Source organism: Penicillium canariense (genome assembly GCF_028826845.1).
Source record: "Penicillium canariense strain IBT 26290 chromosome Unknown utg000004l_segment0_segment0, whole genome shotgun sequence".
Classification (NCBI taxonomy): Eukaryota; Fungi; Ascomycota; class Eurotiomycetes; order Eurotiales; family Aspergillaceae; genus Penicillium; species Penicillium canariense.
In genome coordinates, this window is record NW_026622731.1 from 3463816 (window position 1) to 3491622 (window position 27807).

Here is a 27807-nt window from a genome sequence, read left to right on the forward strand (position 1 = left end):
TGCAAAACAAAGATCTAAAGAAAAGATTACATCCACAACCGACAGGTACCATCGGCACCGGCACTGACAACCCAAGCCTCACGCGGGTGCCAATCAATATCGAGGACACCCAGCTCGCCGGTAATCTTATGGCCCTTGAGAACCTTGAGGGGGACGATGCTGGCGTTGCTGAGCATGTCGCCCGTAACACTGCCGTGGAAGATCTGCAGCGAGCCATCGTCACTGGCGTCAGCGAACAGCGGGTAGCGACCACCGGGGTGGAACTTGACGGCACGGATAGCCTTGCGGTGGTACCGCAGAGTCTTGTAGGGGCGCTGCGACAGATCCAGATCGTGCCAGAGGAGGCGGCGGTCGTAAGATCCGACAATGATGTTGTCACCACCCGAAGCAGAGGACGAGGTCGGATGGATGTCGAAGGAAGAGATCCAGCGGGCACCAGGCTGGACAATCTTGACCAGCAGTTGCCGAGAGAGATCGTAGCCACGGATCGAGCGTTGGTTAGCCACGAACAGGATCGGTTTCGAGGGGTGGAAGTGGGCTGTCTGAGGAGGACCACCGCCCTTGAGGCGTCGGCGGAAGGGATACTGGGTGAGATGCTTGGAGACAGTGTGGATGGCGATGGCCACCGAGGCAGGGGTCGATGCACCAGAGCACACCGTGACGAAGTAGTCACCGCGGCGGTGCCACGAGATCGACTTCGGAATGTAGCGGAGAGGGATGAGCACGCACACACCGGCATCTGCGAGCTCGGACGAAGGACGGATCCACTGTGGTGGAACGTTCTTCTTGTTTGCTTCCGCAGCGCTCGGCGGAGGGTTAGACGCGGCGTAACCCCAGCCAGCATCGATGATGTCTAAGCTGGCCTTCTCGATCTCCGGGTCGGCAATCGGAGGCACTGTAAGGAAGAGGTCGTCACCCGCAGCAGCGGCAAGAATTACGGCGTCCTTGCCGGGCCGCCAGCGGACCACGTTGACCGCATCCTCGTCACTAAGCTTAACACTCCACAGCTGACGGCCGGTCAGAAGTTCCCACACACGAACAGATCCATCGTCACCACCAGTTGCAAGCCAAATTCCAGTAGGGTCCACAGCCAGGGAACGGACACGGCCCTTGTGGCCGCGGAACACCGTTGCACAAGTAGTGGGGAAAGGCTTCAGTTCCTCAGGGCTGGGCAGCTTGGGAAGCAGGCTCTCGGGGTCGATGTTCAGCTTGCTCCGGCGCACACGAGGAGCAAGGTACAGATCCAGACAACGCTCGAACTTCTCCTTAATGAAGTTCTCGTATCCGGGAACCTTGCGAAGAGAGCCGAAGTCATTGGGCAAGAACTCATGCTCGCGGTCTTCGGGATCGGTCTGTTCCCACTCCTTGCGCTCCTTCTTATCGGGAAGATACTCAGGAGGAGGGTGATAACTCTCCTCATAACCGGGCGGCGGCAATTTGGGCGCAGGAATGTGCATAATGTGGTCGGGTCGCCCGACCTCATCGGCCCACAGATCGTAGCTGATGAGAGCTTCCTCCTTCTCTTCCCGCTCCTCCGGGGGACGATAAGGAAGAATACGGCCCTCGCGGATCGCCTTGACGATCTTCATCACACGCTTAGCCTCATGCTTAGATGGGACGAATCGGCGCTTCGGTTCAGGGGCAGCACTGAGGGGCATGATCTCCAGCTGGCTAGAGAAGGATTCCACCAAGGGCTCGTACGGGTTGTAGCCATCGACAGTGGACTCATTCATCTGGACCTTCTTCAGCAGCTCCAGCTCCTCCTGGCTCAGCTGCAATGGCTTGCCAGTTGAAGGGTCGGTGAGACCAGTCCAGCCCTTAGGGACCTCAATGCTGTCGAGGAGAGCATCCAGAGCCTCGCCCTTCGCCGGACGCATAATCTTCTTGCCATTGATGTCGTAGCCAATGTGAGGGTATTGATCGTAGAATGACAACGGGATGTCGCCAATGGTGTTGGCTTTCTCCTCGACATCCGAGTAGTCCGAATTGTCGTCCGGGTTGATCTCATCGTAAAGGTAGCGCTCGTTTCCGTTGGCGTCCTTCACGACGCGGAAGTTAGGCTCGGTGCCGTTAGGCGTAATTTCCGCAGACTTTTTCGGCTTTTCATCCTCGCCATCCGATGGGATCTCATCGCTGTCCAATTCATCTTCATCGTCCTCGTCGCTGAAGTCGTCAATCAGCTCGATTTCGGAATCGCTATCTTCTTCCTCGCTCTCCGACAGGTCATTGTTGTTGTCCGAGAGAGCTCCATCCAGATTTTCCGCACCCAGCTCATCTCCCGAAAAGACACCAGCTTCTTCCTCCACATCGCGAGTAACCGCCTTGCGCTTCTTCGAGGCCTTCCTGGCGTCCATGGTTGCTTACCGTTGAGCCTGGGACTGTTGTCGATCTCCACGATTTTTTTTTCTTCTCCGTTCAATTGGGCTCACCGCTCACATGACTTACCGCCCCGGCTCTTATCGCCTATCGATGACGGCCAAAGCGGCCCTCGATTATTTCGAGTGCAGTCGCTACTACTCTTTGCTTTCTATTGTGGAATGCCGGTAAGGTGATGGCGGCAGTTATGGAAGAACCCGTGGGGGCTCTCTTGCCAAATGAGCTATCTGCCTCGGCCACAGAGCCGAAAAAGCATGCCGCATGCGACGAGTGCAGTGAGTTTTGTCCGACCCAGTTATGGCTGATCTATGCTGATCGCATACTGCTTGTCAGGGAAACGAAAGCTCAAATGCTCGGGAGAACCCAGCGGCTGCTCCCGCTGCATAAAGCAGTCAATAATATGCAATTATTCAGTACAGAAGCCTATGGGTCGACCGCCCAAGAAACGCGCGCGGGCGGCGGACGATGCGGGGGAATTCTCTATACACCGCAATAACATCTGGCCCAGTCCAGAAGATACTCCGCCAGATTCTTGTCCTATGGGAACGGATTTGGCAGTGGCAACGGATGCGCAGCATCTCTGCCCGCAATTTTTTGTCCACCATGGTGGTCCGTCGCCGCCGGCACAACTCGATTTACTCGCACGAGACGAGGACCACAACCATACTTGGCGCCCAGAACGTTTGAGAAACCCCAATATTCCAGTTCCTGTGTCTTCAAGTCCCTGGCCGGACTTCACCGCCGTGTCTGAAGCAACAGCGATGCCTGTTCCACCGCCAATAAACTTTCTTAACGCACATTCCCTCCCTCTTACCCCTCCAATCACCAACCTCTCCGATCCCACCATTCCTCAATGTACATGCTTGTCATATCTTTACCTCTGCCTCAGCCATATATCATCGATTGCCTCCTTCCCCGTCAGCTCTCATACTTTATGCTCCTTATACATCGCAGCCAGAACCGCGCAGGACGTGATCCGCTGCGAAGCCTGCCCCAAAAATTTCGCTACGGGTGTTCAGAATGTCATGTTCACCGGCACCCTCCTTACTATCGTCGCAGACGCTTGGCTACGAGTTTTTAACAGTGACCCTGTCGAACTCGGAATACAGTCAGCTCCACCAGAATTTACGAGCAAAGTAATGCAGTGTGCCAATCCTGCAGAGGGCTGGAAGATCTGGCTCCGTCAGATCGTTCGTCGTGCTGTAGTTGGTGGCCACCTCCCGGCAGAGGCTGAGACGCGTTGCACAGGCCACCGCGACCTCCTGTCCCTGATCAAAGAAGTCGAGAACCGCCAGCGGCGCTGGCATGCGCCTGGGCAGCACCCGTGCACTGGATACAACCCTATGAGTTCCACGGCTGTCAGTGATAGCCCGAATGGAGAAGACAATCCTCGCGATGAAAAGGAGCTTTTGTGTTTACGTGTCGTCGGGAGCGCACGAGCGGTCCTCTCAAAATTCAACTTTGAGCCTCATGATTTTCCCGAAGGCGTTATACCAGACGATCTGAAGCTCAAGTCGCCCTAATGATCATGACGACGAATAATGGCTCATAGTTGGCCGCAGGATTTTGTGCTTGGTCTAGCGGATTCAATAGCGGCGTTTAATATAGGCGATTAACCGTTCTATTGCTCTCAATGTCTTCCACGGTTGATCCCATGGGCTGTACATAACCTAATGTAGGATTTTGATACCTATCTTCTTTTAGTTTCAGGCGGGTAAAGTGATATAGCAATGGAGATGCCCCACTTCTTTCAGAACATAGTTACCTTCTGATATTGATCCACGTCGCACTCCAATTCTGATATTAAATCCAGAGGTCGTCGAATATAGTTCGGAGGATAGCGAGGGCCACCAAGGAAGCCCAGTAACGATAAATTATATCTCCCTTTCTACTACACCCACTGAAATAACTGAAGGTATTAATGGGCAATCCTCGACTCATACTAAGCTGCCCCAATTGGAACTGAAAAAGGATGGGCTCTAGACAAGAAAGAGCATTTCGAAAGACACTGTTGGATGCTGGTACTAATGTCAACAAACTCAGAAGGCATCTCAAGACAATACCAGTGATGATCGCCGTGAGATATTACCTACCTAGCAGCAATCATGAAGGTCCTATTCGATGCTGGTGCAGATGTCATGAATAAGGCGATGCCGGCCGTGCGCCACTGATGATTGCCATCGATGAAGCTTGGGACGAGCACACTCAGCCGCGCCTTAATCTTATCGGTCTTCAAGTCATATCTATTCTTGCGAAAGCACACGCAAGAACCAACCCAAGCAAGTGAAGAGGGTTCCAGGAAGGATGGTGGGGTTTCGCTTTTCAGGTACGTTCTGTTATATATACCTGTTTTTATCCGATTAAGACTACTTCAATTTTGTACTTAGTTCGAGAGTTGATCATTGATCATTTCATTATTTTTGTTAGAGCTTGATAGATGAACTATGCTAGCCTCGAAGTTGAGCTATAAAACAAAACCACTATCCCACAAGAATGCCAGCCCATGTAAATGTGACGCCCAGGCCATGTTCAGACCGAATTGAGAATAAAAGAAAAAAGCAAAGGAAGTCGAATATATTTTGATCACTCATCCTCGTCATCATCATCAACCACGTAGCGGTTCTTCTTCCGGGCTGGCGGTGTTGCCTCTCGCGGCGCCTCCTCCTTCCGGGCTGGCTTGGAGGGAGCAACTTCATCGTCTACCTCTCCTTCGGCATCCATATCCTCGTCCTCGAGCACCTCCTCATCATCATCGTCAGCTTCCTCTTCGATATCCTCATCACTGCCGACCAAGAAGCCGTCGTCCTCGTCATATTCGTCTTCGCGAGTGCGGCCACGGCCATAGTCAGACTCCTCGTCTGTCATGATTTCGCCGCGGCGGTTGGTGCGGCGGGGTTTGGCGCGAGGACGGGTTGTACGAAGACCATCATCCTCCAGACCGCCAACGCTGAGACCGTTGGCCATATGAGGACGGGGCGCACCCACACGGCGGGTGCGGTCTGCCTCGCGATCAGCCAGCTGCTGGCGGCGGCGCTCCGCGCGCATGGCCTCCTTTTCCATGAGCTCTGCCTTGCGTGAAGCAAGTTCGGGATCCTCCTTAAGATCGATGAGAGGCGCTGAGCCGTCGGCAGTCTGTTTGTTGCCGCGAGCGGCGGCGGCCAGGGACTCCTGCAGCCTTTGCACGGCATCGTCTGATTCCAGGGCCGTTGGCTGGACAGTAAGACCGTATGTGACGTGCGACGTCAGTCGGAAGAGCTCGGCCTGTTCCAAGCCAGCCCCGAGGTAAACGTGCGAGTCCAGCTTTGTGGAGTACTCGCCAGACTTGGAGAGAGGCGCAAGAGGTTTGGACGAAATGCGGTATTGCTCAAGAGGTGCGGAGGCCAGTTGGAGTGTGATCGAGCCATCCTCCCACTTGACCAAGCGTGCATTTGACTGCAGCTGGTCTTCGTCGGCTGGGTCTTTGCGCCAGCAGAGTGATGTCGCGGCGGTGGAATACGGAGGCGCAACGTATGTCTCGAGGTTGAACTCTTCTGCTTCGATAGAGAGGAAGTCAGGTACGCGCATTGTGTAGACCTGAGGATCAATTAGAATCAATTCAAGAGCGCCAATGCCAAGATACCCCGTACCTCGCCGTCAGTAGTTGCTGGCACTGGCGCGCGCGCAATGGTCATTTCCGCAATGGTGACACTCTCGGTTTCTCCGTCAGGCGCCTCGTCCATCCGGTCATCACGTCGGTCATAGCGGTCTTCATCATCTCCCGAGTCGAGACGCTCGTCATCCAGGGTACGGTGGGGTCGACTAGCACAAGAGACGGTCAGTGAATGCTTTGAGTTTTGGTAGCTTATAAAGTGAGAAGTACTCAGTATCGTCAAATCCACCCTCTGAGCCATCGGACCCGAACAGATCCGCGTCATCATCCTCATCCATCAAATTACTACCAGCGCCATTGTTCTCAGCACCGGAGTCAATGCCAGCATCACTCGCGTCGGGACTTTGGTGGCCGGTGTTGCGGCCGGGGCGGCGGACAGCCTCCTCGTCAGAGGAGGACATGATGCTGGGTGATCGGGGTGCGATGGAAAATAATAGGAAACGCTGAGAGACTTTCGGAGGAATTGGAGAGAAGGAAAGATCAAAAGCCCATGTTAAGTGCTCGCTAGAAGCTCCCAAGGCAGTGCCGCTTGCAACAGCGGCCGACTTCACCTTCACTTCGCCGGCCGGACTAACATGATGATCCGGCCGGGCCCCAAAGGAGCTAAGTGGGCGGGCCAGACCAAAAGGGGATTCCCTGGGGCATCTTCACCGTCTCGTCCTCCGCTGCTGCTGCTTTATGGTGATTTGCATTTTTGTCAAGCAATTGAAGGGTATTTGTGTGAACAATGGCGACTTTCTTCCAGAGCGTGTAAGTCTACGGTGCAATGGAGCCTCATGGCAGCGCCCTCCCTGTTTACGTCCTCTTGACCCTTTTGCCTTTACCCCCTCCCCCTCTCCATACTGCATCCAACAAGCAGCACGCGGCGCCACACACGGAAAGCGGCATTCCAGATTCCAAATCCCTTTAGCCGCCTTGTGCTTTGCCCTACCTCTTTTCATCCCTCACTCCATTTTCATTTCACCTGCCTCGCTTTGAAACACCCCTCCTTACCCCTCAACCACCATGTATGGTGCTAACCCGCCCTACGACAGTCGCCAAGGGTTTGGCCGGGGAGGAAACAACAAGAACAACCCCCCCAAGAGTCCTGCGCAAGCTCCCCAAGCTCCCCAGGCGGGCGCTATGTCCAACTCCCCTTCGCTCTCCAACAGCCTCGCCATTGACAACCTCGCCACGAATGACCCCGATGCCCCCAAGTACTTCTTCCAGGAGAAGTACGCCCCGCTGAATGTGAGAGGCAACTTCTTGACCCTGTGTGCTTGTCCGAAGAATGTGGAGCTGGGCGAGTGGCTGGCTCACCAGAGTAAGCTATCCCAAGGGCGATGCGAGGTGATGCGCGGTTCGTGATAAATAGGTCGGTTGCTAACTGGGTCTTAGTTGTTGAACAATATCGCCTGCTCCACGGCATGCTTCAGGTCATCCAGGAGGTCAACGGTGTGACTGGCCTTCCGATTTGCAATGAAAACACATGTCCGACCATGTCGGCGGGAAGGTAGGTGGACTTTGGCGGGGTTCTGATAACATCTGGGGTTGCGGGCTAACGGCAATCATCAACAGGTTGACTTACACTTGGCTTGTGGACGGCCGCGCAGCGAAGATCTCCGCCCCCAAATTCATCAATCGCGTCGAGAAATGGATTGTCAGCAAGATCCACGACCCGGTCATGTTCCCCACCGAGAAGGTGAATGGCACCCCTGAAACGGCATCCATGAGGGATGCTAGCGGTGCCCCTGCGGCTGCATCCTCCGCGACTCCCACGGATCCCATCAGCCCAGCTGGCACAAACGGCAATGCCGGCGCATCGACGGATGAGTGGATCGGCCAGTCCAGCGGCTTCCCCCAACATTCTACAAGGACTGCCAGGGTATCATGAAGCAGATGTTCCGCTGCTACGCCCACCTGTACCACGCCCACTGGCTGAATCCGTTCTGGCACATCAACAAGCATGATATCTTGAACATGTGCTTTGTGCACTTTATCACGGTCGCCAAGTATTACCAGCTTGTCTCGGACAAGGAGATGGAGCCGATGCAGCCGCTGATCGACCTGTTTATTAAGCAGCAGCGGGTGCCCCCAGAGGCCCTGAACGGTGGCCACTGGGCTCAACAGCAGCCGGCCAACTGAACCGGGCCAAAAACGAACCCTACATGAAACACTCCGCAGGTCCGGGAGTACAGCGACTCTCTCTTCTTTCTACACTTGACGACACATGGCATGTTCTTCAACCGGGCGTTGGGCCGCGCAGCTGTCTTATGTTCGTGTTTTCTGCTTTTTACTGATGCCATTCGGGGAAATGGACAAATCAATCTGCCACTGATAGCCAATGATATGACTCAGATCCGGGGCTTTGAGCATTTAGCATGCGGTGTGACCATTTTTTTTCGTTTTGATCGTGTTCATTTTCATTTTCTAGGTCATCATGATCTTTGCATATCTTCCATCCATCAGTCACGGTTACATGTCCCCGCAATTGAATTCTATCTTCTGGATGCACATCGGCCAGTCTCCGGGGTGTTTGCCCTAGATTAGACAGATTGGTGGAGTGGCTGGAATATGAGCATTAGAGCTTGAGTAGACAGGGTTTTAGCTTCCATCATGGAGGGTATCAAGTCTTGCTTCTGCAGGCCAGCCACCTACAGGCGAAAGCATTATTTCACGGCATGCCTACTGTTCTTCAGACAAGTGGCTTGAGCCGAACATGAATGTACTCAACTCAGGAACCGGACATCGCCCTGTCCCATACCACCCTCCAGAGTGCAGGGATAGGAAAGCCAGCGATTCGGCGGCCGAGCATCAAATTGACCATCAGACTGTCAGGGTCTTTCGTCACTTCATAGGCTCATAAATCATAGCAGTGATCGCTCCTTCACACCTCAGAGATGCACTCCAACGTCATCGCCGCTTCCACTCTCACCCTGTTGCTCAATACCACCATTCTGACCAGTCCCATTCGTAATCGGCGCCGGCGCACCATCGTTATCCCTGTCCTCACCATTCTTCTCGACATCGATCCATCTCTGCCCACGATTCTCAACCTCAACCTTCACCAGTGCAATCCGCTCCTTCATGCTTCGAATCACGCCCTCGTTCTCGGCAATATACCCCTCAAAATCCTTCACTTCGTCCTCCGTCAGCTCCGCTCTGTCCTCCTCTTGCTCGGGGTTGAGAAATTCCTCCAGCTGGCGGTTTGAGTACTCCAGCTTCGCGATGCTGTTGTGCAGCTCGGCGACTTTCGCGTACAGCGTGGATAGCGTGAGCTCTTGGATGACTTCCGCGAAGGCGGTGAGGTTTATGGGGTGACTTTCGGCGGACATAATTGTCAGGGATGGTATGTCGAAGAGTGTAAGGTAATATTTGGGGACTGGGGTTGGGAGGGAAGAAGCGAGTGTTTGGATTAAATTTCGGGTTGAGGTTCGGTAAGGTTGGCTTTGAGAAGTTGAAGCTGTTTGTTGCCCGCGTTGGTGAATTGGGCTGGGCCATCACGTGGGATGTATATGTCAGGGCAGCAAGCACATGATCAGTTCGCCATTCTGTTCATATTCGGTTTATTAGGATTTAGCAATTTTGCCAGGGTGCTATAAGTGCTCTTATTGGCACGGGAAATTGTTGGACATATATTCTTAGCTGCCAGTATTTGTTGCAAATTGCTCAAAATTAATACATCCATCTTACATTTCTCACTTGCCTCATACTGTAGACTGCTGGCCGACGATCCGTATACCACTGATTTAGGACGTTAGTTGAGCGGTACCCTTCCACTCCCGTACTTCTTCTCATTGAGAACAGTACCACGACAGTCGATTATCGTCCATGATGGTATCTTCTGCTTAGACTAGCCCTTTACATCTGTCCCACCTTACTATTACTCAGTGTTTCTGCCACTTCGCTCGGACAAGCTCTTAGTGGTCAGCTATCCCAGTTACAGCTTTCTGCCTCATTTCTGAACCTCTTACTGAAGTTGCATATCGCTCTTCTACCTTAGCATAGTAGCTGTTACAATTTCTCTTTACGATACAGTAGCGCCAGGAATCGCCTTCCATGTCGGAAACACGGAGATGCTCTTTCAAACCCTAATCCCATGATCACCCAAATCCAGATATGGTTACTCCCGTACTTTAGATCGTGTTTCGATTTTGAACCGTCAAATTCAGACGGACGAGAGCTGTAATGTTATGCGTTTTGACTGATCCAAAAATAACTATGCCCGCCATATCTTCGTCCCAACTCCAAACATCCCAACCCAGGCAAGAATCAAACCCTAAACCGTTGCAAAATTGCGCGAAACCTGAGTCCCTATCAGCGTAAGATGATTTTTGTACAGATGATAAACAGCAAGAAAAGACTGACTAAATCACAAATTGCCAAAGTGGCAAAGGGTAGCTAGCATTCAATCATTAACATACGCAAGAGCATGCGGTTGCTCGGCAGCTCCAATTCTTCCACAATCCCTCCCGGCCCGCCACCAAGCATATTATCCTTTGCTGCTAATATCATTCGATATTTGTTGCACGCAAAGAGAAAAATGAAGACTAAGTCTAGTTTATACCATATATTGATCGATTAGCACGATTCCGCCATCTTTTCGAACATAGAAAAGCGTAAGCCATCTTCTCTAAGCCAGCCTTGACCAAACCTGTTGCATTTGTATTGAATCGATTTACCACACAACAATTTGAGATACACACTTTTCATACACGTGAAAGATAGATAACTACTGGGACTTCGGACAGTGAGGAATCCGAATCCCGCTGGGAATATCTAGATTACAGTACCAGGCAGGGCTTGAGTGGTTGAGACTTGTATGGCCTAACCCATCTATAGGTGGCAGTTAGGCATGGTTACCACTACTTCAAGGCGAAACGGAGGCTTCCCCCTAGCTCGCGTTGAAGCCCTTCCAGATCAACTGGCCTGGGCCAGTAAATATTCACATTGAAGTTTGAAACCTGTTGCACGGCCATTAGGGGTTGTAAGAGCCAGGCCAACCCGTCGATATCGGGGTGCCAGGACGCCCAGTAATTTTCTCGAGTCAAAGAGATTTTGAGATTTTGAAGACCCTGCATTTTTGAAAGAACATCACATGCCCCTTTCCAATACCACAGCACATCTGTAGGCCATTTCAAGCTACCGTGTTTGGTGTTAAACGATGGATGAATTGCCTCGGTATCGAGATGGAGAGAAGAGATGGAATTCAAACGATGTGGCACCATCACTTGTTCCATAGCCGTTATTGCTCTTGTTGATCTGATATTTAGGGTACTTCCTGTGTAGAGCAGGTCTACAGATTCAGAATACCTGGATGACTGTCAGAGAGCAGAAGTAGTAGCATAAAGTAAAGGCGAAGTGGCTCACATTCTCCTACAAGATCGTAAAAGCCCAAAAATCCCCCTTGAACAAGAAAGATTAGGATCGGAGTGTTTGATTGAGCGACCACTCCTATCGACCGGTTCCCAGCAGTTGTGCTGCCACCCCCGGTGAGAAGAATCCGGTTCACCACACGGGATGCCACACAGCCGGTAACCCGTTATAGCCACGTGAAGATCATCTCCATCAGAAGGCACAATCACCTGATGGTATATAATTTCCCGCAGTTCCCGGGGTAGTCGGAAGAATGGGGATTGCGATTGGTCAAATGTCTTCTGGCGCCAACCCGAACTGTACCAAGGCGAGGACGATTCAGGTAATGGAAGTGTCAACGCACGTTTGCGATCACGGGGTAAAGGTCGGATGGGCTTCTTCATTTTATGTTTTCGATATGCAATGGAAGGGCCGTCAATGATATACCAGGCGCCTATGACGGGGTAATAGGCGATGAGGGCAAGTATAACGAGCCATGGAGGCATTGGGATTTTTGAAGTCATCTTGGTGAGAGTGTCTTTAATGATCGACTCTTCGCCGATTTAAATTGATATTGGGGATGTCAAAAGCAAAGGAAAGGAATTCATCTCAGCGCATATATGTATGGGGGCCAAGGCTAACCCCGGGGCGGAATTGACAAGTCAGCAGGAGTCGGGCAGGCAACAAGATGATCCTTCCTGGCTCCGCTTTGAATGAGGCCCAACCATGTGGGTCCTGAGGCAACTCTGTATTGGTATATCAATGATCTGAAGATCCTCTTGCAGATATGATGCTACACGAATCCGCTTTAGAAGGTAACTAAGGACTCCGGTCTGGGTTAGTCAGCATCTTACCCAACACTCAAACAAACTCGTTCTTCCCTCATTCACACATATGACGTGATTATGGGGAGTTGCCAAGCGAGGTGTTCAAGTACTCAAACTGTTGCAGCCATGCTGGCGACCGAACAGGTTGCGAGATATTTATACTTCAACCCTTAACCCAGCTGTGAGTCCTTTCGAAATAGCTCATTGTTAGGAACTAAAGCCGCTTGCTCCTTGAATTTACCAAGTCCGTTGTCCACTCTAGAGAAAGCCAACGTGTAGATAAAAATAAAGTTTTTTTCCTTTGTTCGGATATGGGTCAAGTCTGTCTAACATTGCTTCGGATTTTATGATCAACAGGGTCTTGATTCAATCAATGTCTCTTTATACCTAGAGAAACAGTGTTCGAACAAAGGTCTATTCTATTGTTCACGCACGAAATACCCACTTATTTACCCTCCGCAAGTTATCTTCCTTCCATATACAAAGCTGTGTTTCAATCTCGAACACGGCTCTTTCTATTTTGAACAAAGGAGCAAGACGCAGAACTCGATGGATTCCCAGGAGGGACAACAACGCTCTTGTACTCGCTTAAGGTTACGGCTCGCTTCCAAGTTATGCGCTCCTCGACAACGAAAATATTGTCTCTGGTACTTATTTTCGTCTTTCTCCGGAATTTACCAGCAAACCGAACATACAATCTCCCCCCGTGGTGGATATAAAACCACGAGTGTCTACTCCCTGTCCATCAAAGTAGCTTCTGTCTGTAATACGCTTTTTGCATCTGTCTCATCTATACTTATTCAGCGACTGTGCAACTCGGCTGGTACAAGCTTATAGCAGCTACTTGTCCCAATTCTAGTCTACCTTTTCTGTTTAATACTCCTGTACCGGGTTTTCATCACCCGCCTTGCCTTATCATCGTAGCTGTCAACAATGGCTACTCACAATCATGAGGAAGAAATGGAGCAGGTCTTCATTGACCCAGTGCCCAGCATCAACTGGGGTACCTGGGTTGAGCCTCTTGATATGTTCCCTACCCAGCCAGATGCCTCGCCGCTCATGCGCGACGGAGAAGGCCAAGGCACCGATGCATACCGGGCATCTCGGCACCCCTGGGACGTAGTTGACTACTATCTCTACCTCAATGCCGTCGAGAAGGGTTGCCACGATTGGGAAACCCGGTTCTATGAAAGCCAGGTGGTTGATAGTCACAAGCGGCGGGAGAAGGAGAGTTTGGGGCCTACCATCGATTCAGACGATCCGGAGACCCAGCAGCACTGGGAAGAGCCGCTCATACTATTTGCCTCGCTGCCCGTGCCACACGCGCACCTCCTCCCGCACCGCAAGTTCATTTTGGGGTACAATTCCCGTCATTGCCGCTTGAGCGGCTATCTCTTCGAGACCGCACCCGACACCCTCGCCAATCTAGGAGAGGTGTGGGACCAGCGCAAGCTCATCATCAACATCCCACTAGACCGTTTCATTCAAATCCTTAAATATGCCGCCACGCGGAACCCGGCTGTCCTGCAAACAGGTATGTTCAACTTCTTCCACGAGACCACACGTCACCTCCATGCTGGCATGGACATGGTGCTAGCCATCAAGTGCGCCCAATTCATTAACGATGCCGTCTCGGGTGCAATAATTAGCGATCCCAGCCATATAGTGGTGCCCTCGGACATGGTCGACATCGAGGAGAAGCTTCGTGACATTCTCTGTCGAGCGTCGCACAATGCCTGGTTCAGCGCTCACAAGGGACAGACGGCGGAGCAGTTTCGCGAGCACGGGCTCGTTAAAGCTGCGTCATCCAATCTGTTCAGTGACCAGCTCAGCCCGCCGTCTATCGTTAACGATGAGGCAAAGGCGAAGCCGGGCTCCTGCGCACCGGTTGAGCAGAATACGTCTTCATTGTTATATAAGATTGAGCTGCCTCAGCTAGGTCTCACCACCTTGGAGATCGTCCGACAATGGACATTTGACAGTGTGCTTTTGTTGATGCGTTCTTGGTGTAGACTGTCTGAGCCGTTTTTGAAGCGCTAGGGAGACCACGAGATGCCATTCTGGGTCCGCAGGGTGACTGGGCAGCGTTGGAATCAGGCGGGTGGGAGGTTTGGGTGGGATAGAGAAAAGCCAAGCTGAGAAGAGGCAAGGGGGAATTGGTTGGCTTGAGTCATGTGTTCTGTACAGCGTAAAGAGTATCTTGCATTTGCATGATGTGGCGCATAGACGTCTTATTTAGCTTGATATGTCAAGAATTAGGAAAACTGAATATATTGAAGAATGTGGCATGCGGTTGCACGCAGTGCGTAAACATCATCTGGTTATTACTGGGTTAAGCTTCATCTAGAAATCAACCTTGTGTGACTCGAACCGGCGTTGGAAAGTTAATCTGAATGCGACAGAAATCCCGCGGAACGGATCTCTGCGGAACTATACACTAGCGCCCTATGATGGATCATATTTCCAGATCGCCGATCGGATTTGTAAAGGCACTCGTCAGTGGTTGTAGCTTCCCCTACGATGAGAGATGGACTCACTTATAATGGTGGACTATGTATAGCAGCACACGTAGCCATGCAGGATCCTCCGCTCATCTCCGAACTGGTGACATCAAAAGCGACGACAACGCAAGGTCCGTGGCCTACAACCTGCACGATCGGAGCTTCCTCTTGCACCGCCACGCTAAGTGTCCAATCGCAGCGCAGACAAACCCGGGATCTGTGGCGCTACGTGGCGCACACCCTGCACCCGTCTCCATTCCCACCCAAATCCTTCCAATTGCGGACGTCTAATTGGCACACCTGCGCTCTCCCCGCGGGCGGCGCGGCTTGGCAGCGTCATGTCCGCAGAGCGATTGGCACAAAGTCGCGGGTACCCAGCGGAGATTCCAATACAGCGAGGGCTGGTCAAGTACCCAGTACTTCGATCTGCAGCCCTCAATCTCGCTTGGCCTCAGCCCTGCAGCCCTACAATGTGCTCTGCTCGAACGGTTTGGAGTCTGCCTAATCTTGCCTTCCTCTTGGTGTTATTCTTTCTAGATTTCCCCCTTTCTTGAGTCTCAATTGCGCTCTCTCAAAGACTCCGCCCTTCCGCCCCCCTCCCCGTGCGACAGTCTGCCGCGCTCCGCTCCATCGAACTCCACCCCCTTTCCTTTCTTTTCCTTTGCTTACCTGACGCCTTCCGCGAGATCGCGCCGACTGCGTAACAATGGCTGACACTGCTGTACCAGCGGTCAATGGTATGTGGACACTGCAAAGCTCCCCGGTGGATGCGACCAAACCAACAAACGGCTGGTATGCGCGCATTGCTGACCAGACGATGCTACACCAGGGGTCGTCCCCAATGGCGAGACCGCCGCGCCGGTGACGCACGGCGCCAACGACCGCTTCGAGCTCATCTCCGGCCCACTAATCAATCTCAAGAACATGCACTATGAGACCTCCCCAGTCTGGCATGGCAGTGTGTTGATTGTCACCAAGCCCGGCCAGGACCAGCCCCAGCTACACCTGCGCCAGCTCGGCCCCGTCACGTCCGAGGGACAAGCCCCCCAATCCCAAACAAATCAAACGGTCGAGGGTGTGAAACTCTACCAGGACCTCCAGAAGGCATTCTGGCGCTTTACGCTGTCCGTGCCGGTGGAGTCTTACGAGGCGCGCTGGGAATATGATATCCCGGGCCTTTACAACCAGTCCGGCGAGCAGGTCCAGGCACCGTGGGCCTTCGTGGTGCCCGCGGCGGACCAGTCAATGCGCATTATGTTCCACTCCTGCAATGGCTTCTCTGTCGGCACCGACATGGATGCCTGGTTGGGCCCCAACCTGTGGAACGACGTTCTGCGTATCCACGGTGAGAGGCCCTTCCACGTTATGGTCGGCGGTGGTGACCAGATCTACAATGACGGGATCCGCGTGGACGGGCCCCTCAAGGCGTGGACAGCCATTAGCAACCCGCACAAGCGCCGCACTCACGATTTCAACGACAAAATGCGCGCCGACTGCGACGACTACTACTATGCCAACTACGTCCGCTGGTACAACACCGAGCCCTTCCGCGCCGCCAATGGCCGCATTCCGCAGGTCAATATCTGGGATGACCACGATATCATTGATGGCTTCGGGTCCTACACGGACCATTTCATGAAGTGCGCCGTCTTCCGCGGTATCGGCGGCGTTGCGTTCAAGTACTACTGCCTGTTCCAGCACCATATTGCTCCGCCCAAGTCAACCTTTACCACCGATGCGCCCCAGACCATGCACGCGGTGGATGGCACCGCCGGCACGGACCCGCGCCAGGTGGAGAACACCTACGTCCTCGCGGACCAACCCACCGATGATAGCTGGATCATGGGTAAGCGACCGGGACCGTACGTGGAGGAGTGCAGCCGCAGTTTGTACATGCGCTTCGGCAAGCGCATCGGTTTTGTCGGTCTAGATGCCCGTACCGAGCGCACCCGCCACCAGGTCAACTACCCCGACACATACGACCTGATCTTCCAGCGGCTGCAGCGCGAGATCGTGGCCGCCAACGGCGACCTCAAGCACCTGATCGTGCTGCTAGGCGTCCCGATCGCCTACCCGCGCCTCGCCTGGCTCGAGAACATCCTCACCTCCCCGATTATCGCGCCGATCCGCCTGCTGAACAAGCGCTTCGGCATGGCAGGCGGTCTCTTCAACGAATTCGACGGACAGGTCGATCTGCTGGACGACCTGGACGACCACTACACGGCGCGGCAGCACAAGCGCGAGCGCAAGATGCTCACCCAGCGATTGCAGGAGCTCGCGCGCGCGCACTCCATCCGTGTGACCATCCTCAGCGGCGACGTGCACCTCGCCGCCATCGGCCGCTTCTACTCGCACCCGAAGCTCAAACTCGCCGGCGAGAATGATCACCGCTTCATTGTCAACGTTGTCAGCTCCGCCATCACCAACAAGCCCCCGCCCAAGGCCGTCGCCAACCTGCTGGCCCGCCGCAATAAGATCCACCATCTCGACCGCGACTGCGACGAGACCCTCATGCCATTCTTCGACAAGCAGCCCGGCGGCGTCGAGAAAAGTGCCATCTGGAACAAGGTCACCATGCCGTCGCGCAACTTCGCCACGCTGACAGAGGTCGTGGCGCCCATTGCGAACGGCGATGGCCCCGCGGCGGAGACCGCGAACCTCGACCGTCTGCCGAAGGACGGCCATGCACCCCTGCACAAGGGCGAGGTCCAGGCTGGCTCGACGCATCGCGCGGCTGATGGCTTTAGCACCGAGAGCGGCATGTACGGGGGGTCTAGATGTGGCCGTTCGCGTGGAGATTGATCCTCACGATCGGCAGGGTACTACGGAGGGCTATGGATTCAGCAGTAAGTGCCATTGTATCCCGCGGTTCCGATCTCGATCTCTGTATCACCATACCACCATGGTTTCGTCGCTCACCGAATTCTCTTCTTCCTAGTCCCCCCTCTGGTGGCCATCGAGGGCCCGCCCGTGTCGTCGCGCATGAGCATTCGCTCGCGCGTGTCTCGCCAGTACTCGCGCCAGGAGCAGCCGGGGCGGCCATCAACGGCGCTGTAATCGTAATGTTTTTACTGCTCTATAATGCCTCATATTCTTCCCCCTGTTTCCTCCTTGTTCTCTGTTTTGATAGGTTCAATCCCCCGTCTTTGATACCTCTTACTTGACGTCATTCTCTCGCTGGTGGCCGTGCCCTCGTGTTCTAGTGTTTCCCCACATTTGACTTAACTTGATGTCCTGGGCACTACGTGCTCTTCAGGATAATATCTCCCTCCTGTCGTCGACTTTTTCACTGCAGATATGTCAATGCCCCCTTTAAATAATATGTGGCAGCCGAGATCACCCCGGCGATCTGATGCGGCGAGGCTTTTGCCCCGGTACTTATTCTTGTGTCCTATGTTGTATATCTTCCCGGATCGTTGTGCCAAGTGTACTTCGCAACTACCCCTCGCAAGGAATTCATTACTTGTTACGGTTTAGGACGGTGCTTATCACGCCCCCCTGATTGACCGATTGCCGCTCCATGCTTGCTCCACAGGAGCTGCCCACACGAGCTGCGGCTTTCTTTCTATCCCAACTCGCAGAGGAATGCATAACCGCGAGCTGCTATCTTCCCTTCTTCACCAGCGTGTATCTAAATACCGAGCTGCTATCCCCCCTGCCCTCGGGCCAACCTTCCCACTAGCCGAGGGGCGCTGGCATTGGCCTCGCCGATAATCGTCCACCCCCAACCACCCCTGCAGGGGCGGAGCAGGGATGTCGAATAAACTAACCGACTAGCTCCTGTCAGCAACCTAACACCCCCTCCATCCCCAATCCAGCAACTCTCTCGCCCATTTCCGAATTCGTACACGGGATCCTGCAGCTGCGGAGCTGAAGGCTTCGAACCCGGTCCCTCGCTTTCACCTGCTTATCTCCTGCTGGCCGATGCGATGGGCCCCATAGGCTCGCGCTCGCTGCCTCGGCCCTGGTGGCGTGGGTGTGGCCTGTGCGACCAGTCGCGGTGCAGCGTGGTGGAAGATTCTCCGCAGATGAGTGTTGAGGATAAGGGTCAGGATGCCGGGGTAGGGTGCTGGACGGGATTGATGACGGGCTACATATAATACTCGATTATCGGGTCAATCGGAATCGCTGGTGTTTGCTGCATTCTGCATGCCGCACGTGTTGTGTAACTGTCGCTGCATCTGGCTGTGATTTGAGTTGTTTATCTCTACTACCTGCCTTAGCCCCGAGAATATACAGCTTATCACCTAAAGCTACACTATACCCTCCCGTGGACTTTGCATATCGCGGTGCGACGACTCTGGCGCCGACTGACAACCAAACAGCCTGCCCCTCCCCTTCCGCGACGATGTCGCTCGAGATGCCTGTCGAAAAGCCCACACCTCTCGGCAGCGACTCGCCGGGCCACGACCATGAGGCCGGCGAGATCGCCAGTATCGGCGAGCGCGACGAGCTACACCACCTTGGCTACGAGCAGGAGATGCGCCGCAATCGCTCTGTGCTCACCCTGCTCTTCCAATCGCTCGCCATCGCAGCCATTCCCTTCGGCGAAGGCAGCGCCCTGCTCAGTGCTATCTACGGCGGTGGCCCGCGATCCATCTTCATCGGGTGGATTGTCGTCTGCGTGCTGGACCAGTGCGTCGCAATGTCGCTGGCTGAGCTGGCCTCCCGCTATCCCACCTCGGCAGGGCCATACTACTGGTCATTCCAGATCGCGCGCAGCGGCAAGACGACCGTATCCTTCATCAACGCCTGGATCTGGCTCATTGGCAACTGGACCATCACGCTATCCGTCAACTTCGGTTTCGCGTCCTTGCTCTCCGCCACTATCTCCATGTACCATCCCGACTGGACCGCCAACTCCTGGCAGCTGCTCCTCATCTTCTACGCTGTCTGCCTCGGCAGCCTGGTCATCTGCACCTTTGCGAACAAGTACCTGCCGCAGGTGGACATTGCCTGCGCAGCCTGGACAACGGTGACCATCGTGGTCATCCTAATCGCCGTCTCCATCAAAGCAGACGCGGGCCGCCACTCCGCATCCTACGCCCTCGTCCACTATGACACCTCCTTCGCCGGCTGGGGCGGCTTCACCTTCTTCATTGGCCTGCTCCCAGCCGCATACACCTTCTCCGCCATCGGCATGGTTTCCTCCATGGCCGAAGAAGTCGCCCAGCCCGCCATCAAAGTGCCCCGGGCCATCTCCCTGGCTGTCCCCGTCGGCTTCATCGCCGGCCTCTTCTTCATCATCCCGCTCACCGTTACCCTGCCCCCACTCGAAGAAATTATCAACGCCCCCGGCGGCCAAGCCCTGCCCTACATCTTGCACCGTGTCATGGGCTCACCGGGCGGCGGGTTGGGCCTCATCTTCCTCGTGCTCGTCATCACGCTCTTCTGCTCCATTAGCATTACCGTCGCCGCCAGCCGCGCCACCTGGGCCGCCGCCCGCGACGACGCTATCCCGCTCGCCTCGGTCTGGGCGCGCGTCCACCCGCGCCTCGGCGTCCCCGTCTGGGCTCTGGTCCTGCTCACGCTCATCCAGATGCTGCTGGGCCTGATCAACCTCGGCTCCTCCAGCGCATTCACCGCGTTCGTATCTGTCGGCGTGATCGCGCTGGCTGCTGCGTATGCGGTGCCGATTTGTCTGAGTCTCATCCATGGTCGCGAGGAGGTTCAGCAGGCACCGTGGAATTGTGGGAAGGTCGTAGGCCCGATTGTGAATGTGCTTGCGTTGGCGTGGATTGCATTCGAGTTGGTGCTTTTCAGTATGCCGATGGCGTTGCCGGTGACGAGGGTGTCGATGAATTATGCCTCTGTTGTGTTTGTTGGATTCATGGCCATTTCGGCCGTGTGGTATGTTGTTTATGCGAGGAAACGTAAGTTTGAATCCCCCCTTCATTCCTTCTGCTTGGAAGCTGTCGGCTGTCGGCTGTCTACTACAAGTATATATATACTGACCAGGAGACTAGACTACAAGGGCCCACCGGAGTCGGATGCGCTGTGAGCAGCACGGGTGTTGGTTGATTCTACACATTGGACATTATTGGACTTAATCGAAAAGAACCCAGTGGTATCAGACACATGGATCTCTCTCTCAGCCTCCTGGTAGACCACCCGGTGGGCTTGCACGTAAGCCTGCCAAGCATAAGAAAGGTTCCCGCGACCAATTCCCTATTTTCAATGGTACAGATACCTCTTCCCGCCTATATCTAACACATACGACCATAGGGTGTGGAGAACAGGGCTTCCCGTCCGCTCAGCCGTACTTAAGCCACACGCCGGCCAGTTAGTAGTATGGTGGGTGACCACATGCGAATCCTGGCTGTTGTATGTTTTTATTTAGTTTTATTTACTCTTTGGTTTCTGTGATTTGTTAGGAGTGTGTGCCCTTGCCGCTATACTCTATAGACCCTTCAACCCCTTCGCCTAGACGCCCTGAATACCCCTGAAGCGCTTGCTTGGCCGCTTGGTTAACGTTTTTCTCCCTCCCTTCTACCCTCTTTCTCGCCCGCGTCCTAGTCTTTTCCTTTTTGGGTGGCTTAAACTGATCCTGACGGAGCTGATCATAGAGAAATAAATTCACTGTGGCTATAATCGTCTAGTCTAGTCTTGGTTATCTTTTCTCCAAGGACGTAGCGAAGATATTAACTAAAGAAGTGGTGTAGAAACGGATAGCTCACTCCTATAGAAAAAACCATAATTGAAAAGCTCTCCCGTGGCCGAACATATAGGGTATCTCACCAATAAAAGTAAATCAAACCAGCGAGCTTTTTCTATTCCTCCGGGCGGACTACTACCGTGAAGGGCCTAGGGCTCCATATCCGGGGAAAGGATCCACGATTCGGGGCCTACTGGGTCGTGGGTTCCATCTCGCGTTGTCCTATATAGGGATCCGGTAGATATAGGAGTGAGTGTATGTGTGAAATTATTTATTATAGCCCCTCACGAACGATATACAGGCTACCACCACTGTATATATCCGTGGATGTATGTGTATAGTGTTCTACTTCCTGAAAACTGACGTTACGGCCTGCTATAACCTAATTACCGCTCCTACTGTTAGGGCTGCCCTTGTGGCGCGCGACTACAAAACCATCATGACGCCTTGGCGAAGTCCAGCACGGTCTAGACTTTCCTGGCTCTTACGCGCCGCCAGACCAGTGATGATGCGCCTTGACCCATTTGTATGTACCCTGGGCGCGTAAAGCCTCCAGAATCCAATCAGTTCCTTCGCTATAATTAATCTTATATTTATAGAATGACCCAAGATTTTGTGTGAGCGCGAAAAATTGCGTTTGAATCTTCTTCTGCCATACAACACCATTTGAAAAAGGTCAATTGAAACAATAGCCGCCGATGCCGTGCGCGGTAATTCCGCGGCCCCGTAGATGAATAGACAAACAATGAGCCATTGTCCTTTTTTTATCTATTGGGCCCTTAGCCCCAGTTAGCAGTCGGTATATATACCTTTTATTTTCATTGCGTCTAAATTTTAAGACTTGATTATGTGTCCAACTTGGATCTATCCTTAACCAGAACTCCAACGATGAGCCACTACGATAAGTATACCGTTGGTTGGATATGCGCTTTATCACTTGAGATGGCGGCTTCCAATATCATGCTGGACAAGACACACAATGTTTTAGAACAGCCTCAAAATGATCCGAACTCGTATATATATGGAGAAATTGGCAGTCATCACATAGTGATTGCTTGCCTACCAGATGGCGTTTATGGTACTATCTCCGCCGCAAATGTGGCAGCTCAAATGACTCGAACCTTTCGAAACCTCCAATACCGTTTCATGGTGGGAATCGGAGCAGGAATTCCAAGCGAATCAACTGATATTCGACTTGGCGATGTGGTTGTTAGCAAACCGACCAGTACATTCGGGGGTATTGTGAACTACGACTCGGGGAAACTTTTCTCGTCCGAATTTCAACGAATCGGCACCCTGAACAAGCCTCCGCCTGATATGCTAATGGCGCTTTCGAAATATCGGTCTCTAGCTGAGGTTGACCGCATTCACGAAAGCCCCATCCAACAAATCCTCTCAAAAGTTAGGGGCCTGAAAAGTGGAAGGGGAGAAAGGTTTGCTGCGCCTAGTCCCAAACACGATAGACTGTTTCAGATGGACTATGAACATGAATCGAAAGACAGCTCATGTCATAAATGTGACTCGGGAAAGACAGTATCGCGGCCCCAAAGGAAAACAACGGATCCGGTAGTACACTATGGGATTATTGCTTCCGGGGACACTCTACTAAAGAATGCCACAATGAGAGAGCAACTTCGTCTTCAGTATGGTGCATTATGTGTCGATATGGAATCAGCAGGTCTGGTAGACAGTTTCTCTTGTCTGGTTATCAGGGGCATATCTGACTATGCCGACTCCCACAAAAATAATTTGTGGCAACCATACGCCGCAGTCGTGGCCGCAGCTTATACGAAAAGTCTGCTCCAGTCGATTCCACAGCGCATTATTACTGCTCCTCTACAACCCGCCATAGAAATTGGCGACGGATGTAAGCCACCTCTCTTTAGCCTCTGCAAGCACTGTTATGATTAATGGTTCCACAGGTGTTGTGCTGGCACCTTGGGAGAAATTTCTTCGGAGCCTGGAAGAACATAACCCTCTATATGAAAGAAACCGAATTCAAGAGCAAAGTGGAGGGGTGTTGAAAGCATCGTGCGAATGGATATTGAGCGATCATGGTTACAAAACCTGGGAGACAAGAAAGCACAACAGCCTACTCTGGATTCATGGGGAGCCTGGAAAAGGGAAAACTATTCTCTCGCTTGGTATCATTGAACGACTATCCAAAGAACTCCCCTCCGGATACCTGGCATACTTTTTCTGCCAGAATCCCCGGTTTAACCAGGTCACCGACATTCTGAAAGGGATTCTTCATGCTTTGCTTTGCGAAAACCCATCTATTGAGCCTCAGGTATATGCCAAATATGCCCGGGGTGGTGCCTGCACCGACTCAAATGAAGTTTTTTTTCTCGGAGAATTTTTCCTGTTCATCCTGAACAGCCTACCCGCCATGCCAACATTTCTTCTAATCGACGGGCTAGATGTGTGCCAGAAGGATTTACAGTATCTATTTTACTTAGTCCAGCAAACCCTCAGCCAGCTTCCACATGTGAAATGGTTGATTTCAAGTCGAAACGATCATAACATAGCAAGGTCGGCCAGCAGAATAAAGCCTATGACCGAGATATCTCTTGAACTTAACGATAATCGAGTGTCCGAGGCTGTTGAGTCCTACCTTGAATGGCAGACATTTGAGTTCTTTAATGCAAATGTGTCTATGCTCAGCCGAGGTCAAATGCTTGCGTCCCTGAGATCGATGTCCCAAGGAACCTATTTGTGGGCTCAGTTCGCTTGCAAGGAACTCCGGTCATTGCCATACGATGAACAACCCCGGTTCTTTACTGAAACGCCTACAGATCTGGAAGATATGTATAGAATGATGATTCAAAAATTGGAGGAAACTTTGATTCCAGAAGATTTGGAGTTCTGCATGCGAATACTCGCAGTAGTGGCCGCGCTACACGAACCAGTTCGAGCCACTGACTTACCCTCCATACTGAAATTTCCACACCACACACAAAAAGCCCAGATGGCTGGGTGCGAAAGTGCAGCCCACTACTCATCATTAAAAGCGAGACAATTTTCTTGATTCACGAATCAGCACGAGCGTATCTTCGCAAGAAGATTCTCGGGACCATTTCTGCCGATATGCACGCTGAGATAGCATCTCAGTCTATCTTTTACCTCTCTGGTAACTTACAGAGAGATATTTGCAACCTTCGGGATCCCAGCATTAGTGTTGAACAAGTATCTACCAAGTGTGAAAAGCTGAAAAATATCCGGTATGCCTCCCTGTACTGGGTCGATCACTTGAGTCAGGCAGATGCTTTGGCAGAGAATCGAGCAGCTCAGGATAGGGGCAACGAAATCGAGAAATTTCTACAAAATTTCTTTTTGCCGTGGGTTGAGTCGATAATTCTGCTTAATTGTTATTCAAAGGGAATCTGCATGGTCAAGACACTTAAGAGAATTTTGCAGGTAATGGACACTCCCAATAAAGATGAAACCCCCCTTCCCAATCTAACGCTATGTGAATTCCAGAAACATAGGTTCCCGGATCTTTATGCCTTTCTCAATGATGCGGAGAAGTTTATGCTTTGGAGCAGAGATGTCGTTGAAGAGGCACCTCTTCAACTTTACATATCTGCGCTTGCCTTTGCCCCGAGGAAGAGTATTATCAAGCTCGTGTTTCAGGATCACCTCCCGCCATGGTTTGAATTTTCCAATGACCTTCATGATGACTGGTATCAACGCCCGTTAGTCCCAATGAGCCCAAACCCTTTCAGGGACAGTGCCAATTTTGTGACCTATGCGTGCTTCAGTCCTGATAGTAACAAAATCCTCTGTGGAAACGAGCGCGGCCAAATCCAAGCTTGGGATGTTGAGACGCTGAGAGTTCTTGGCTACTGTAGCCTTCACTCAGAGCCAATCATAATGATCAAGTGCTCTCATAATGGACAACTTATTGCTTCGATCACAGAGAGTCAGATCCGCGTGCTATCGATTTCGGACTTTGAATCATGCGTGACTCTCGACGGATATCCCAAAGCAGCCAAGACTTTGGTATTCTCCCAAGACAGCAATTTAATTGCAATCGCCTGCACCGATTTCCGGATTTGTGTCTGGTGCACACGGAGCGGAGCAATTCAAGCAGAGCTTGCCGGGCACGTGAAGGAAATAGATACATTGGAATTCATTCCGTGCTCCCGGCGACTACTGAGTATATGTGTCAGGAAAACAGCCATAATGTGGGACATTGACACGGAGGGCCAAATTTGGGCCTTGGAGGGATATGTGAAGCCTCACAAATTGCCTGCCCCTTCCCCGGGAACCACTTGGCCAATTTGCACACTCAAGAACAATTGCGTCGGAATTCACGATCCTTTCACGGCTAAAGCTCAGTGGAGCTCAACATCTCAGCTCGAAGTCAGATTTGTGTTGTACCGCCCATTACAGCTCTTGGTGCGTGTCTTTTCGAACGGGTCTGTCGATGTTTGGAACCTAAGGTCATTTGATCTTGTCTTCAACACTCAAACCCGATATCAATCCCATGTGTTTCTTCCTGACGAGGTTGCCGTTTCACCAAATGCTCGATATTTAGCTCTTGGGTCCCGGGATGGTGTGGATATATGGGATTGTTTCACTGGTACTTCAAAGCAAGACGTCTTGAACTGGCGGGAAGAGTCCCCAAAAAAATTTCGCCCATCTATTAAATATCTTCCAAATAACCTGAGTTATGTTGAACTGTACGCAGATTTGTGGAAGATCGACCCGAGCAAAATTCAACCTGACCTCCCAGTGGTCCCGCAATCGAGCCAAGATCCTTTTGAGCAATTCCGCGTTGCCATAATACACAATCGAAACATTTCAATAAGGGATCGAGGGAATCCGGAAAGATACGTGTGGCTGTGTGGACATATCTCGAATGTCAAAACTGTTACTTTGTCAGAGTCTGGAAGCTTCTGTCTTTCGACTTCTGAAGACGGGGCAGCGTATCTCTGGGAAGTTCCAAGTTTGCATTTAGAGCCTAGTCTCGCAGACCCAGAATTATGCGCTTCACCTGGTTCATCAAACGGCCATTCTTTCTTCTCACCGGACAATAAGTTGTTTGTTACCATCGCCGGTGACATTCGAATTGATAACGTGCAACAGCGCAAAAGGATATTCCACCTCCGTGCCCGGGATATCGAGCACGGGAAGTTTTCCAATGACAGCAAATATCTGGTGTTTTTTGCATCTTCCAAGTACTTAGGTCTATGGAATGCAGAAACAAACATCCTGGAATGGGTACTACCCTTTGAAGCTGGACCACAGGAGGTCGTGCATAGTCCAAGTTGGGCTTGGCTACCTAAATGCCGGATTCTCCGATGCTGGGGTGATGATGTCAACAGAAAAGAAGACGGACATGCCAAGACTATCCATACCATAAATTTCTCGGCGAACAATCGATGGCTTATGACCAGCGATGGTGAGACTATTCGACTTCGTGATCCGGCTACCGGAAAACTTCAATCTTCTTTCGAAAGTGCTTCATCCTCGCCTCTCCGCCACGCTTTATTCACTTCTGATGGCAAATACGTCATATCACTCGAAGGGGAAAGATCAACACGACTTATAGAAGTGGAAACAGGCACGATTGTGTGGACTGAACAGATATCTACGACATGCAACACTCTTCACCCTAATAAAGGAATGGGTGTTGTGCCTGTTGCTGCCTTGAATTCATCATTACCTTGTTTTTCGCCACCCTTTTCCATCATTGATGGGTCTACATCGAAGGATTATGGCCCATCTGCAGTCCTATCTCCTCATGATTTGCTAGTGGCGGTGCGTATGGGGGCCGAAAGTATCCACATTCGCACTGTCAAAAAAGGAGAGCTGCTATGTGAGTTGAAGTTTTCCGGTCAATCTATCCTTGACTTTACATTTATCGACGAAGGAGACAAAATCTCTGTGTTGCTTGAATTTCATGACGAAAGAGAACTCCTGATTTTCAAGTCTCGGGCAGGACAACTGGTTAGCTATGTGGCTGGGCCTTCCTCAGTTTCAAGAAACCAGTGTCTTTTTCCCTCCAAACAGACACCCACCAACCCCTTCAGTCTATCTGTCTCTGAAGAGGGTTGGGTCGTTTCACACGGTCGGAAGCTTATACGCCTCCCTGCGGGGTTTCAACACAGTTCTTGGACCGTTCATAATAATCTTCTTGGGATAAACTTGCGTCTTGGACGAGCTATATTCATCGAATTTTTACCCCAATCAGGGGCTTTCTATGTGCCGAATCAGTCGGTGAATATTTCTTGATGTTCATAGCCCGACTTTCGTTTCCTGTGAGAGATGCTCCTCGTGGGGCAATGAAAACTAATCTGTTTTTGGTGGAGTTTGTGCAAATATTCCTCGAAAAAACTATAAAAAACGATCTCCAAATCTATCTGCATTGTAGAGATAATACTTGTTGTCAGGCTAGACCTATTAACTAGGCAAGAAGCTTAGATGGAAGGGGAATACACTTGATTCAACCAGTACTAT

At 52.1% G+C, this 27807-nt stretch overlaps 9 protein-coding genes across 9 annotated transcripts; 6 read left to right on the forward strand and 3 right to left on the reverse strand.

Moving 5' to 3' along the window:
• Positions 1–26: 26 nt before the first annotated feature.
• Positions 27–2354, reverse strand: erb1 (ribosome biogenesis protein ERB1; the record flags this gene model as incomplete). The annotated part of the gene is made up of 1 exon (XM_056689681.1): positions 27–2354. One exon carries the CDS (start codon positions 2352–2354, stop codon positions 27–29), a length of 2328 nt encoding a protein of 775 aa, XP_056542110.1.
• A 209-nt stretch (positions 2355–2563) lies between these two features.
• Positions 2564–3899, forward strand: N7482_007557 (Zn(II)2Cys6 transcription factor rglT; the record flags this gene model as incomplete). Its single annotated transcript, XM_056689682.1, has 2 exons — positions 2564–2651; positions 2710–3899. The coding sequence occupies 2 exons, from the start codon at positions 2564–2566 to the stop codon at positions 3897–3899; spliced, it is 1278 nt and encodes a 425-aa protein (XP_056542111.1).
• Positions 3900–4959: 1060 nt separating this feature from the next.
• N7482_007558 (Paf1-complex subunit LEO1) lies at positions 4960–6426 on the reverse strand (the record flags this gene model as incomplete). The annotated part of the gene is made up of 3 exons (XM_056689683.1): positions 4960–5949; positions 6003–6174; positions 6236–6426. The coding sequence occupies 3 exons, from the start codon at positions 6424–6426 to the stop codon at positions 4960–4962; spliced, it is 1353 nt and encodes a 450-aa protein (XP_056542112.1).
• Positions 6427–7030: 604 nt separating this feature from the next.
• On the forward strand, positions 7031–8149 carry N7482_007559 (Mob1/phocein family protein; the record flags this gene model as incomplete). The annotated part of the gene is given in 4 exon segments (XM_056689684.1): positions 7031–7328; positions 7403–7517; positions 7583–7889; positions 7904–8149. 4 exon segments carry the CDS (start codon positions 7031–7033, stop codon positions 8147–8149), a joined length of 966 nt encoding a protein of 321 aa, XP_056542113.1.
• A 749-nt stretch (positions 8150–8898) lies between these two features.
• Positions 8899–9339, reverse strand: N7482_007560 (uncharacterized protein; the record flags this gene model as incomplete). The annotated part of the gene is made up of 1 exon (XM_056689685.1): positions 8899–9339. One exon carries the CDS (start codon positions 9337–9339, stop codon positions 8899–8901), a length of 441 nt encoding a protein of 146 aa, XP_056542114.1.
• Positions 9340–13119: 3780 nt separating this feature from the next.
• N7482_007561 (uncharacterized protein) lies at positions 13120–14226 on the forward strand (the record flags this gene model as incomplete). The annotated part of the gene is made up of 1 exon (XM_056689686.1): positions 13120–14226. The coding sequence occupies one exon, from the start codon at positions 13120–13122 to the stop codon at positions 14224–14226; it is 1107 nt and encodes a 368-aa protein (XP_056542115.1).
• A 1167-nt stretch (positions 14227–15393) lies between these two features.
• N7482_007562 (uncharacterized protein) lies at positions 15394–17489 on the forward strand (the record flags this gene model as incomplete). The annotated part of the gene is made up of 2 exons (XM_056689687.1): positions 15394–15424; positions 15502–17489. The coding sequence occupies 2 exons, from the start codon at positions 15394–15396 to the stop codon at positions 17487–17489; spliced, it is 2019 nt and encodes a 672-aa protein (XP_056542116.1).
• Positions 17490–19035: 1546 nt separating this feature from the next.
• Positions 19036–20688, forward strand: N7482_007563 (putative amino acid permease; the record flags this gene model as incomplete). Its single annotated transcript, XM_056689688.1, has 2 exons — positions 19036–20560; positions 20654–20688. 2 exons carry the CDS (start codon positions 19036–19038, stop codon positions 20686–20688), a joined length of 1560 nt encoding a protein of 519 aa, XP_056542117.1.
• Positions 20689–22230: 1542 nt separating this feature from the next.
• N7482_007564 (uncharacterized protein) lies at positions 22231–27612 on the forward strand (the record flags this gene model as incomplete). The annotated part of the gene is made up of 4 exons (XM_056689689.1): positions 22231–23209; positions 23265–24204; positions 24354–27297; positions 27592–27612. 4 exons carry the CDS (start codon positions 22231–22233, stop codon positions 27610–27612), a joined length of 4884 nt encoding a protein of 1627 aa, XP_056542118.1.
• Between the last annotated feature and the right edge of the window lie 195 nt (positions 27613–27807).